A 14,532-nucleotide genomic window follows, 5' to 3' on the forward strand; every position below is an offset into this window, starting at 1 on the left:
ACTCGGACTTTTTGTGAGGTATGCTAAGTATATATCTGGCAGGAGATACTAAGATTATAATGAGGTTTTTAAATTGACAGTCTTATGCTGTGTCAGAACCTTGTTACTCTATAGATGCATTTGTATGAATGAACTTTTTTATCAGAGATGAAATTATAGCTTTGGAGTTTTACACTGGCTTTGGTCTTTATTGATTAGTATAATTTAAAACTATAAACTAAAGTGTAAATGCAGCATTATTTTAATGAATAAGGGGTATAATTATAATTATATTTTTCAGTAACTCAAATTTTCTGTTATGCACTCAATCACAAAGAATATTTTCCAGCATTCTTTAGAATGCTTCCTCATCTGGTGTTAAAATTAGGTAATTCTTTGCATTAAAACTGTACAGATGAAAATGTGTATCCAGTTTCTTTCCCTTTTCTTAGAGGGTTTATTTGATACTTAATGATGTCTCATAGCTGTGCTTTGCTCCCTGCTTTTTTACTGAGCATATAAATGTGGATATAGCTCTAGACTCTCCATTTTACTTACTGCCTGTCTATTAAACAATCCTTGCTTCTTAAGCAAGAAGAGTATTCAGCCTACTTAGTGATTGTGTTTCAGGGTTTATCTCCTGTCTCATAGAGCATATACACATTCTGATTGTATTTGGGGACAAGTAAGTAAACTTGTACTGCCGCATGTGGAATATGATTAAAAATGCCCGCTCCTCAGACCAAAGCATTCCTCTTAATCTTTGATATAGCTTAAGCTTTCATATAGAGTACCATCTTTGTGTTTGTCTGGGTCACAGCAGTGTAAACAGGAATTTTGGCATGAGTAATTCAGATGTTTATTTGTACCAAAAAGCCCCCTCCCTACCAACATCCTTTTAAATCTTACAAGAATTTTGGATCTCCTGTGAAGATGAATATTCAACGCATCAATAGCAGGTAAGTGCTTTTTAAAATACTTTACTTAAATACTATATGGAAAATATTGAATAATCTTGTAATTTTTACATTGTCATTTACTACATTTTTCTACCCTTTTAGATATCCAAGATCCAGTACTGGATAGGTAAGTATTCTGAACAATTTTTTTTTTTAGCAGTAGCACTTTCAAAGAAAAGCTAAGCTGAAGTTTATTCACTTTTTTGCCTGATCTCCAAATAATTTTGTAGGCTACTCCAATTAGATAACTTACTCATGACTTAGCATGTGCATCTAAATGCATAGTAAGGTTCATTATAAACATTACACTTACTCAATTCATGAACTGAAAACAGTTACTCCCATTTTTTTTGTTTTGTCCTGCTCAGTTTTCAGAAGCATTTTATGCGTCTTTAGGCAGATTGATTTTGGTAGCCTGTAACAGAAATTAATTTTCTTCCAAGACCTGAACAAGGATGTAAATGCTCAGAACAGTAGTAGTTAAGATTGTATATTTGTGTGCATGTGCATAAATGCACTGGTTTTAATTCAACTTTCTCCTTTAATTTGCAGCCTTCCAGTCTGGTGTTTTTCTTGCCTCTTCATGACCTCGTGTCTTGAGCAGCCTAGCTGGATCCCCTGGTTCCTGTTTCTTCTTGTTTCAAAATTCTGCTTTCTCCCATTTTAGATCCCCTACCCTTTTATATTCATATGCATACACTAGCCTTTTGCTACCTATTTTGGTCTTTGCTATTTATCCTGAGACTTTGGTTGGGTTCCATGCAGTATTTTCCATGTGGCACTACTCTCCTGGATTCCCTGCCACAGTGCAGTTAGTTTGTCTGAAGAACATCCCTGATGTGCTTTTGAGGTTTTAATGGCCTGATTGTCCTCATCTACATTTCTGTTCTGCTGCTTTGTCTTGGTCTAAGTAGACATTGGAGAAGACATTAAGGCTGTGCCTTTTGCTGCCCTACTTAGAAAGCAAATGCGTGAACGTTTTTTAAAGAACCAAGAGAGCCTGTGGGTTGTGGGGGATGATAAGCAAAGTGAAAAGTTCCTGAGATAAAAAAATGCAAACAGCTCCGCTGAACAACAACAACATGTCTCCTCTTGGACATGTTTAGATTGATGTTTGTTCTGCTCCTTTCTGCTCTAATTAGGAAATGCAGTCACATTTTAGCTTTTAGGCTAAACGTAGTTCTTTCTTTTTTTTCCCCTTCTGTCAAGTAATCTCTCTATTTCTGTTTGATTTTATATCATTTTTATGAGCCTTTCTTTGCAAGTGCTCAGCTGTGAATCCCTTATGCTCCACACCATATGAGAATTGCTGCTGAATAGAATATCTTAGATTCATCTGAAATATGTTTTGTTTTCTTGTGGAATACACTCCCTTAAAATATTTGTTTTGAATGTGGTTATACATCTCTTCAGTTATCTGGCTGCTCCTTTGCTAATGGATTCAGAAAAGTCATTAAGCATGTGTGTATTGTGATCTCTGGCTCTAAGTGGGGCATCTGGGGGAAAATACCAAGTTTAAGTGTTTTCTGGCGTTCATATTGCAGTAGTTCATGCTGATTTCCTTGAGTACACATTTAAATTGTTGATACCCTCAAAATTTTAAGTTTTTTGTGCTGTTACTCTGTTGTTGTGTAGCAAGGATTTAAAGTCTTAGTTTGACTTACCATTCAGTTACAAAGCAGGAACATATTAACATAGTACATTACAAAAATATTTAAATGTAAAGCTGTTATGTCTGAGTTTCTGGTCATGTAAAATTCTTCTTTTGCATAATTCTTGCTGTGTGAATCCTTTTTGGGGGGATTGGGCAGGTGGTTCAGGGGAGAAAACAGTTTTCTTATGTAAATTGAATAAGATTTGTCATCGGAATTTATAAGGACATGTCTGTTTCTGCTTATGAAATAAAATGGTAAAGCAGGTTTTGTGAAGTTTCGAAATTAAATATTTTTAACTTGAAAAGTAACATTTGCTCAATATATAAGTAGTGAGTTTGTTTTTCTGAGTTTAGAATACGGGATTGAAGTTCTTGTCATAATTATGTGAACTGATGTTTTCATGGGAGTTCTTATTTAAGGAGACCTCTTAATGGTTTTATATTTCTTTGTATGTTTTGGTAACATAGATCTATCCAAATAAAACACAGTCTATGATTGTTGGGTCTGAATTATATATTTTTAAATAACAATGTAACTTGTATTGCCAGAGATTTTTACAGTGCTGAAATTTAAACAGTTACTTAAAGCTTATCTGGGAGTAATTGCAACTTTGTTCTTTTTTTCTTGTTGTGTTTCAGGGAAATGAGGCAAGCTACCCTTTGGAAATGTGCTCGCACTGTAAGTTTTTCTTAATTGCTACACTGTATTGTTACAGAAGTCAATTTTGTTTGGGGATTGATATGGACAGGTTTCATGTATGTTATGTAGTTTATATATTAACTAAAAGAATAAAATGTTAAAAATTACCTTTGGAAATGATACAGCTTTTGCTGTTAGATTGTAAAATCAAAACCCAGTCTATCTTTAAAATAGAAATCAGTTAAAGGTTTGAGGGTTTTCTTGAGTCTTCCATCAGAATATATTAAAAAAAACCTTATGATAGTCTTGATGTCTGTAGGGTGAAGTGTAGTTCAACCAGTGGGGCTTTTCCATCAGTCCTGATGCCAGTTCCTTAGGGGTGTGGATCAGTCATGGTGAAGTCTGTGCTGTGTTAGGAGTGAAGTATATTGCTTAAACTGGCTTTGTGCCTTCAGAGGAAAGGAGAGGTTTGGGACTAAATGAGCTTTTCTTTTCCCCTTGTGCAGCCAAGCAGTTAGGTGAGAACCCACTTGGTGTTACTTACTTTTGGCCATGTGAGAATAAAATTCATTGCTCTATCTCATGGGGTTGGTCTGCCCTGTAAAAATGACAAAGTATCAGATGATCTTTTCGCTTAAAGCTGACCAGAGAAAGGGTTATCTTGTGAAATGTCCTTGTGGTGTTGTGCTAAGTGTAGCTATTCTTAGTTGCGTTTTCTATTCAATTATTTTCTTCAGCCCTGAAGTGTGTGTAGACATGTGCATGTGTCTTCTGAACCACTTGATAAAATTCCTTATCTTGGGTGAATCAGATCTTTCTAGATCCCTTTCACAGTGCTTGTCATGTGCTTGTGCTGGCCTGTGGCTCTTGTAACTCAAACTGTAATAGAAAATAAATGGTCATGGAGAAATCTTTGTCTAAATATGTTTTTTCAGAGAAATGAGACTTTACCTGGTAATTTGCAAGTCCTGTGTGCCTAATGGGAACATCTACATGGATTCTAATTTGAGTCATAAATTCGCAAACACTTGGGAATATCATCCACAGCAGTGCATAGCTGTGTAATGCTCTCAGTATATTTTCTTAAATACAAATACATGGTTGGAGTTTTGTACTTGATGAAGACTTCAGTAGTGTTTTCCTGAATCATATATATATCTCAATCTCAAATTGCTGCTCCATTGGTCAGTGTTTTGTTATGGACAAACTGGTTTCTGAAGAATTATTTTTTTAGCTAGTCGTGTCAGTGCCAGAGTTGTAAGCAGTCTGTTGCCATCCTTAACTTCGGATTCTAGGACAAACTATATTAATTGATAGCAATGGGCAGCCTAAAGGTTTATTATTACACTTCTTTGCTCATTTTTATTGCAGAGAAAGTGAGGATTTTTGCATAATATTCTGTGGTTAAACGATACGTTGAGGCTGCTGTTGTTTAAATGTGAAGTTTTCCATGATTAAAGGTTCTTCTGCTCTGATGGCCTTTCTCACAGCAGAAGGTTGGCTGTATCCTGGGCAGCATAACACACCAGGAAAATGTCCCTTTGCTTGGATGGGCCCAGCCACTGCAATGATAGTGCTATGCTTAAAGATCCTGAGTGCCTCAGTATTCTGAAAGCCAGGGGTTTTGGGCACAGGTGTGCACAGCTGCATGTCTGGAAGCAAGCTTGCAAGTAGATGTTCACATTGTTCTTTAAGTGTTAAATTGTCCCTCCTGCTTCCAGAAATTGCACTGACAGGTCTAAAGTTTTCAAGGCAAGGCTAGACAATATCTTTGTAGATCATCTGATACAGTGTCTTGGTTTGAAAAGACAGGTGTCTGCTAAGGAACTCAGGAGCCTTCCCTGAACTGGAAACTGTAAACCCCCTCCCTCCGAATTGTTACAAATTTGAAATTAAGGGGGGCTCTCAAGCAGAGATATGGAAGCAGGAATAACAGTTCTTTATTAGGAAAGAAAATAAAAAATAAAATTAACAATGCAGTAACACAAAACAACACTGACAGAATCAGAATACGACCTGACGCCCTGTTGGTCATGGTGTTGGTAGCAGTCCTCCTGGAGTGGCAGGTGTGGTTCTGTTGGAGCAGTGATCCTGTAGAAGGGTGTAGTCTTCTTCTGAAGATCCAGTGGAAAAGGCAGCTGTTCCTCTGGGAATCCGGTGGAAAGGCTGTTCTGGTGTCTCAAAATCTCAGATTCTATCCAGTTACGAATGCTTGGCTCCTCCCTCTGGGCAGAGCATCTCACAGTAGGATGCTGTAATTTTTATCGGCCATGCAGTGACACTCAATATCCCATTAACAGCAGATGTCTCCCCGGAGGGAGGATTCGTTTGTGGAAGAGATAAAGAAAACTGCCTAATTAACAGAAGATAACTGCCACACCTCTAACAGATGGCAAATAGAATACACACATTGCCTTGCAATCTAGGGCATACAGATTTTGAATTTTCACCTTTTGGAGATTGCCAGTTAGTAATAATGTATTAATGCTGTTTGCATGGAGACATTGGTGCTACAATTGCTACTTTGGTGTCTCATAAGAAGAGTTTTGTGTTAAAGTAGGCAGTTACACGAGGCAAATTCAGGCTACCACAGAGAGGATGCACACCATTAGATAGTCAAGCATCTTCTTTTAACCTTTCATTTTAGAACATTAGTTCTTCTCAGTGGGTGAATTAGTGTTGTTGGATTCCTTAAAATGGTTTGGTTTTGTTTCTCAGCTATGCTGTGCCAGAAATTACTGAAAACCTACCACTGCTTTCCATAGTGAAAATTTGATGTCAGCCAGAATCTGTCAAATTGTCCATAAGAAAATTTTATTATTGCAAAAACATGTAGAGAAGACTATTTTGTAATAGAGTAAAGAATAATTTATAAACAGTCTTTTGTAGCGTGTTTGGATTTTAAGCTAAGAAGACTAGTATCTCTTTCCTAACTTAGGAAATTGTAATTGACACATCTGAAGTCATAAAAAGGATTAGGCCAGCTGTGTGTAAGCATATACAAGATGAGTGGTTGAATGTGTTCTCAAGGATATCATCTTTTTGAAATCTGATCTCCAAAACTGAAATGGCTGACGTGGTTGCTACTCTGAAATGTTATATTCGTGAATCAGATGAGGCTGTAGGTAGAGGTGCAAATTTTGCTGAAGGTCTGTTTTATTTTGAGATCTCTGCAATACATTCTTCTGGGGGAAACTTAGTCTGGAAACATTTAAAATTCATTTCAGAACATGTTTGATTTGCAAAATTTTTCCTAATACCTTTGCAATATTCTTGTCTATAATGATTTCATGTTTAAAAAGTTAGTGGAAATAGGGCTCTCCGTGACCACACTCTGTTCTGGCTTTTGTTAGTTAAACCTTTGAACCAGTATTCTAAGAATATCTGAAAAGCCAATCTTTTAAATGCAGGGGTAAACATTTAGATTTCACAAGTGCTCAGCACCGAATTGCTAAGAGATGTACAGCTTTTCTAAGGTCTGTACCCTTTGCAGATGCCTGTGTGTATACTGTGTGCTCTGCAGCAATGGATGTACCATGCTTCTTAATGCATATGCAGTTATCCTGTCACTGAATGTAGTGAATTTCAGAAATCTGTGGTTTTAGGGCATTCTTTACTTTTGGCTCTTAGATTAATAAAAAGTTAGCCATGTACCTTTATGTTAACTGTAAAAAATATACTTAATTTTTTTTCTGAAATTACTGTTTTCAACATAAAGCACACTGAAATTGGCTTCTAATGAAGTTTTTTGAGTTGCCACTTGAATAGTTTTTACAATCTTTTCTGAGCATCAGTTGCATGCATAACAATTTGAAACAGAATTGTTTTAAAATCTAATGGATGATCCTGTACTGCTGTGTTGAGGGGCAGAAGTGAGGAACTCAGCAGTGTGGATTAGCATATTAGAAAGTGAGCAACTGAGATAAGACTCCTGCAATAAAATGGGAGTGAGGCAAAGCATTTGCATGTAGTTTCTTGGAAGCATTTTAATCTGTTTCATCATATTTTGAGATGTATGCAAATGAATTCAAAAGATGAAGCAGGTGTTGGCCCTAAGAATTTTAATACTTGGATAGAAGAGGAGTCTTTTGAAAGTACTGATAGTTCTTTAACAAAAAAGTCCGTAGTACCAGAACTACTTAACACTTGCCTTATGTTAATTACAAGGGGAACAAAATCCAGAATGGATTATGAAATAAACGTAAATAATTCTAAGTGTTTTAAAACAGTGCAGACTTTGATGTTTGAGCAGGGCTGCCAATAAGCATTTTAAAGAAAAGCACTTAGCAGTTACTATTTCCAGCCAGTTTGTAAGTTTGTGAGCTCAGACATCAGTGCCAAGGTGAGGGGACACTGTCTGGTTCTGCCGAAAAGCATGGGAAGCACAGAGCCCCCTGTCAGCTGGGGAGCATAGCACAAAAGGCTAATTTGGATCTGAATGCTCAGAGTTGCTGGGAGTGTGGTGATGAGTCACAGGCAAACTCTGCTTCAAACAGTGTAAACAAAGCTCAGTCCTGATTTTCCTTAGTGGTGGTATTGCCCTTTTTACACTACTATGGACTTGAACTTCCTAGGAGTTCCTAGTGTTTTTATCTGGCCTGGTCTCCTGAGCTGGTCTGAAATTCTGTTGGCTACTGCCACCATCAGTCCTTTCAGCTCAGCTTTCCCTTGAGCTGAACTATCTTGTGCCTTGCATTTCCAGCAGAACTTAGGAGAGTTTATGTGGGCACGAAGTCATATTTTTTGTTCAGACACTGAGAATTAATTTCAGTGCTCTGTTTTGTCAGTGAGAGCTATGTGGAATTTTAAGAAAGTCTGTTGATAAGGACAAGGAAAATACAGACGTTGTAAAAAAGGGGAGCATCCATCTTAGATAGGAACTGTTGTGTATGTGCATTTTGGGAGATAAAGCAAAAAATTACTAAGATATTATTGAAATCTGCTGTTATGTATGCTGTTATAAATGTATGCTGTTCTCCTTTAAAAAATCCAATGGATAACCAAGAAACAAACATTAAGCTCCAGAAAACCTGCATAGTTTTTAGGTAAATTCAGCATAGGCAGGGAGAGTCACCAGAAATGAAGACTTGTGAAGAAAGAATAGACAGAAGGTACGCCAATCTAAGACATATTATACTGTGATGTATTCATCCCTTATTTTATATTTGTATTCTTATTTCTTAAAGCTGTTCTATGAAGACAAAGATACTACTGAAATACAAATTTTTTTCAAGCTTTTTAAAACTCAGCTTGTGGAAAGGATTTAATGGTAGGTGAGGTGCCTGCAATATATTTAAGGAAAAATAATGTAATTCTGATATTCGATTCTCATACAGTCAGTTATGATCTCATGTTTATCCAGATATGTTCGTTAGGAACAGAGGTTTATATGCTGATGAGCTATTAAAGAAAATTTTCTTAGCCCTGCATTTACTTTGCTTTTTCATTATTTCCTCCTCCAAGTATTGTTGTTTGTGCTGTATCATTTGCCAGAAACAAAATATAGGAAGAGTTTGCTATTTGGTCAGCTTTTGGCAGAGATGCTAATTTTTTTCAGTACTGTTTTTTAATTTGTTTTGACTCCTGTTAAGAAAAGAACCTCTCTCAGATCTCCAGTGCAGGCTGGAGATTTGCTTGAATGTTTCAAGGTTTGGAATGAGAAATTTTAATCCCATTTCTAAGTAGAAACTGCTGCCAGATATTTGTATTTGGACTCTGCATTGAAGTTGAGCTGGTATGAGCTATGAAATGGGATGTGTGTATATGTGGAGAAAGAGTAATTAACATTTTTCAAAATCCTTAATTTCATAATTGCGGCAGCTGTTGCTTTGTTACAGTTCAGCAAAACATGAACATTGTTGAGAAATACTCTTATATCCCATTGCAACCTCCTCCCCTTCCTGTGATCTGATTCGTACCTTTATCACCCATAATCCTGACCTCCTTGTCCACCATCTTTAAAACAAAACAAAAAAAAATTTCTTCTCTTACGCTTGCTAGTTTTATAATGCAAGGACCTTGTTAACTGCAGATGTGAGGCTAGTTAACCCAACAGAGGTTCTTGTGCCCAGCAGATGATGACAGAACAGCATTGCTTGTTAACACAAGCAATGTGTCCAGTAGATCAGTTTTTGAATGCTGCAAGAAAATGTTCTTTTTTATAGTTCATATTGGTAGTTCTGCTAGAGATATATTAACTTGAGATAAAATACTTTTCTGACAACTGTTTGTTTTCTTAGCACATTTCTTAGCAATGGCAGAGACAATCTTGTCTGGTCTTTTGTGCCAGCTTGTGCCAATTCAAGCTATGTAGCCGTGTGTGAGTGACTTGTGTATGTGGTAATTAATTAACTCCACTTCATAGCAGAGCATTGACAGAACTCTGAGTGTCACTTTCAGTCTTTGCTCGTGTATTTGTGAGGAAAAATGGCATGGACTTGAGCTCCCAAACCAGGAAATGGAACTGAAGTAATGAAATAAGACTTTCTTTAATGGGACCTCTGGGTTATGAGAAAATGGTGTTACCTAATGATCAGAGGTCTGTAGTCCTGCTTCAGGCAGCTCCATGTTTCTGTCCTAATTTGTGAAAATGTCATTGCTGTGTTTTGGTACTTAGGAGTTTCTTACATGTTACTTAGAAATGTTATAGAACTTGCCGTTCATTAACTCATTAATTTTTGTGGCAAGGGAGAAGAAATCCAGCTGTGTTAATGCTTCTTAAAATCACAGTGTGATTTTGTGAAGTTGCAGAACTATGAAGTATTTCAGGTTGTTTGGGAGGCTTTAGAACTGACCAAAATGGAAAGATTAGTCTTTCTATTAATACTGGAAGTGTGATTCCACTGATCTGGTAAGAAGCTGACAGTGCATTAGATACACCATAGACAATATTTTTAGTTTGCTGTTTAGTTGTTTTAAAGTGAAGTAATGCAGGTATAAATTATGTCAATTCACGTACTTATTTTACAAGGGGAAATGTGCTTATGTAAGTAGTGTGATAAGTCACCCTTGCTATTTTTATGCTTTTTCAAATGCTTGTGCTGTGAGGCTTTTTTGAGGGTATGAGTTCTTTCTATGGGAGTTGGAAGTAGAACTTGCACTAAAATGAAGTTCCCACATTTGCAGCTTGCCAAGGTGCCGTCTTCATTAAAATGGGCTGGGCCCAGTAATTGTCCAGTGGCAGGAGTGGAAGTGGGGGCAAAAGAGTTTCTGTGCACAGAAGCAAAAGTTGGCAAATACCTTTCAGTGTACTGGGGAGAGAAGCAGCATTTTGTGCTGATAGAACTCATAAAATTGCCCATGGAGCTCTGCTTTGCCATTCCTTTTTAATATTGTATTCTTCTAGTCCCATGATGATGTTCTACATCCAGGTTACTATATGGTGCTCTGTCTCCTTCTGTGTCATCTGGAGGAGTTCCTGGGTAGGTGTGCAATGTGCTGCTGCCACTGCTGTGCTGTTGTGCTGTTCAGGGCACACCTCCAGTTACGGTCAAGGCTTCTGCACCAACTGGGGTAAAAGGAATATTTCAATGCAGTTGAGAGGTTAATTATGTGAAATACCACACTGCTTACTAGAAACTGAAGAAAGTGAATTATATTTAGTCTCACTTTTTTAGCCCTAGAGGCAGAATCAGGTCCATCCCTTTCTGGCACAGCAAAGAGAAGATTATTCTGGGACTGCAGACTGGTTTTTGCCCTTTGCCTCTGCAGTTGCAAGCAGTAACTGAGACTGCAGAATGGCAGAAAATCATTTTGTGCCTTTGGACTTCTGTCAGGGTCTCTTTCATTCTGAAATAGTGCAGTCCTGAGGACTCTCTATTTGTGTCTTACTGGTTTTTAGACAAGGATATCAAGAAACTGAAGTGGCAGTTGGTTACTGTTGGTAGAGGATTAGGTCTCTGAGTTAGCTACAATTTCAAGACATCAAGCTCTGAAGGTTGACTGACCTTATGTATTGGAAAGACTCAAAGCTGTTCCATTTTATGCTGCACTTTTACAAAAGCCTAAGGTACTGATGTGATGCAAAATGGATCAGGTGGATGTATGTGCCTTGTAGAAGATATGATAAAATTTCTATTACTATTAGAGCAAACACACTACTAAATGGAGCTAAGAAATACTGAGGGACCTGCACATGTTAAGGAGAAGGTTGGTGGGTGAGTTTGCAGTCTTAGGTTCTGCAGGGTATGTTTGCTGTGGTTTGTTCTGTACTGAGGCCCTTCTAGGCTTCCTAAGAACCTCAGTTGCTCCTTTGTAGCTAAAAAGGGTGAGCAACATGTGAACAGACTTGGATCTTGTAAATGAGGCTGCTGACAGGGTATTTCCAGGTTGTTATGGAGAAATTTTTCAAGCTTTTCAGCAGTAGCAAAGTACATGATTGCTTTTAATTGTTTTTATAGATTCACAGGTTTAGGCTATTCTTGGCATAATCAGATGTGTAAAATAGGGTACTAGGTATATGCTTTAATTGAGATTCTCTATAAATTTGAACAGATTAGATGAAGAGGTGCTGCTGCAGAACCTGAATCTACTTTAATTTCTGGGACAAAAAAAAAAGCTGTATACAAGTTGTGGCTACATGTGTGTCTGTTTCCCATCTGAGATGGAAAGGAAAAATGATCTTAGGTCAGTAAGAGGGGTGTTTTAAGTAGGTGAGAGATAACTGGTTACCGGTAGGACTGTTAACCTGCTTAACTTGACTCGTATCCTAGGAGATCTCATGTTCGGTGTGCTGAAAAAGCACTAATTTTGCTAATAAGTTGAATATAATTGTCTTTCTGACATACTATGTTAGTCCAGTGTAAACATAATGCTGTTTCCTTCAGAGAACACTTGGTCTTTTCCTCAAATTCTTCATATCTGGTATTTGTAAGAGCTGACTAAGTAGCCAGCTAAGCATCCTCAATCCTTCAAAATGTTGTGTCAGCATGTGGTATTCAGTGAGTCACAGTGCTAATAACTGTATTATGGCAGGTGCAGGGAGGAAAAAAGGTAAGTCTTATTTAAAATAAAATTGTGTTTGTCTTCAGAATTTCATATTATTGTTATAGGTGTTTCATAGTTAAAATAAAGTAGGAGAAAATCTTGTAGTAAAGCAATGAAATGTGCCTTGTGTTTAACTGCAAAGGGTTTACTGAAGCCTTTCTGAGAGTAAGTATGGGGTTGTTTTTCATTTCAGTTGATGCTGATGAGATAAAAAGACTAGGAAAGAGATTTAAGAAGCTTGATTTGGACAACTCTGGTTCTCTGAGCGTGGAAGAGTTCATGTCTTTACCTGAATTGCAACAGAACCCGTTAGTACAGCGAGTAATAGATATATTTGACACAGATGGCAATGGAGAAGTGGATTTTAAAGGTAAGGCATAGTGTTCTGTGATAGGTGGTGGTACTTCAGAATTCCTAGAGCTTTAGAATTCGGGTTTTTCTTCATCTGACACAGGAGAGGTGAAGAAGGTATGTTAAAATAAGGTGCTAAATCCTAGTGGAACTAAATACCAGTAAAATTAGTTTCTCTGCATTAGGGCACTTCTGTGTGTTTAAAGGACCAAATTGTTTAGTAATAGCTTTTAAGGTCAGGCTGACTGAGGACTACTCGTTAAATATCTCTTAAAGTACACCAATTTAGACTCTTAATTTTGATGCTGAGGAGAGACTGAAGAAAGTTGTGGTAGGCTAAGTGATGTGTTTCTGCATAAGTTGTATTTGTCCAAATGAAATCTCTCCTTTGGAGTATTTAGAAAATAGGAAGGAGCCCAGGTTTTTCTGTTGATACTTCTTTTATGGGGTTATTTTTAGGTACATCTTAGATTGACACTTGGAGAAAAAAAAAAATCCAAACAACACAGAAGATTTGATTTAGTACATTTCTCAATGATTAAAAGGGCCATGATTAAAAGGGCCATGATTAAAATCTTCCTCGTTAATTCATCTTAAAACAGTGTCTGAAATTATAATGTTTGTAACTTCTGTTCAAGGTAAAACTTAGTATTTCTTATGACTGAAGAAGGTTAATCAGTCTTGCATTTTTTTAAATTGGAGAAAGTACTTAAATCTTATTTATACTGAGACTGACATTTTAAATAAGATATTAATATACAAGAGCTGGTAACCTCTGCAAAACCTATTTAATGTCTATAGGGATATCTACAGTACAACCAGAACGTTGAGTTTTGATCAGAAGTAGTAATTGTTGCATGGAACTATTCAAAATTCCCTTGTAAAAAATAGATAGTCATGAGCAATGATGATCATGTTGTCTGTGACACTGAGCTGTGATTAATAACACTTATCAAGAGTTGTACCTCTTGGAAGGGAACAGGAAGTTGGCAAAAGCAATTTTCTTTTATAGAAAAATATTTTAGAATTTCTTCAAAAGCAGTTTTCAGTTTCAGTGTAATTCTTTACATTGAGAAACCAGTATTGAGAGGAGTTGTACATTTGGAGTCTCAACTGGAGTAACTTTACTAAAAGATCTTAGTTTTCTGTCAGGTTCTTGTGAAGGTGTCCAGCAACAAAATTACTTAAATGCTGGTGTGACATAGTTCTTGTTTAGTGAGTGCTGCATTGGATTTGGGGTTCCTCCCACTGAAGAACATTAAATATCAAAGTACACAGACATTTAGGTATCACAAAGTAGGCAATATTTTAAAGATTAGATTGCTTTTACAGTTTCTAAAATTTTCTGAATGTTGACTTCTTTGTTTATTAAAAAATGTGGGTTTTATACATGTTTTCCTTGCATTGTGTAGAATTTATAGAAGGAGTCTCCCAGTTCAGTGTCAAAGGAGATAAAGAACAGAAATTGAGATGTAAGTATTTTGATTTTCCTTAACAAAAAATTTCAGATCCTCAGACATACACTTTTGTAAGTTAAGATTAAGAAATTGGCAAATTCAAATTGTTGTAAAGAGTGGAAAATAATGAAAGTAGATTGTAAGCTTTTTGCACATTTTGTCCTTTATTTGTTGTGAACATTTGGTAGCACTCTTTTCTGCAGGGAAGGTTGGAGGAGATTTGGTTGCTTGCTGAAGAATTTTCAGTTGCTTTCTGTTTTTTTAAAAAAGTAAGTTCATTTAAGAACAGCTTGCTATATAGTTCTGTGAACTTACAGGGCCTAAGAATAATACTCAATTATTTGCTATTACAGTAGGAAAGCATTAAATTCTTGTTTCAGAACTGCATCTCCAGACCTTGGCTTTAGGAGTAGAAAAGAGACAAGGTTCAGTTATGGATGTAGCTTCCAAATAACTAAGCCTGAAATGTTTAAAAATATATTCAGTCTTGATGACAAGTTGTTTGCA

The 14,532-nt window shown here is 36.7% G+C and overlaps 1 protein-coding gene across 1 annotated transcript in view; it reads left to right on the plus strand.

Moving 5' to 3' along the window:
* The window catches only part of PPP3R1 (protein phosphatase 3 regulatory subunit B, alpha), a 38,662-nt gene that overhangs the window by 20,088 nt on the left and 4,042 nt on the right, over window positions 1–14,532 (plus strand). The window contains exons 2-4 of the mRNA XM_066546329.1: window positions 3,232–3,271; window positions 12,411–12,587; window positions 13,981–14,040. Coding sequence (XP_066402426.1) covers window positions 3,232–3,271; window positions 12,411–12,587; window positions 13,981–14,040 — 277 coding nt within the window. The remainder of the gene's footprint in view (window positions 1–3,231; window positions 3,272–12,410; window positions 12,588–13,980; window positions 14,041–14,532) is intronic.

The sequence above is a fragment of the Molothrus aeneus genome, chromosome 3 (genome assembly GCF_037042795.1).
Source record: "Molothrus aeneus isolate 106 chromosome 3, BPBGC_Maene_1.0, whole genome shotgun sequence".
In the NCBI taxonomy this organism is placed as follows: domain Eukaryota; kingdom Metazoa; phylum Chordata; class Aves; order Passeriformes; family Icteridae; genus Molothrus; species Molothrus aeneus.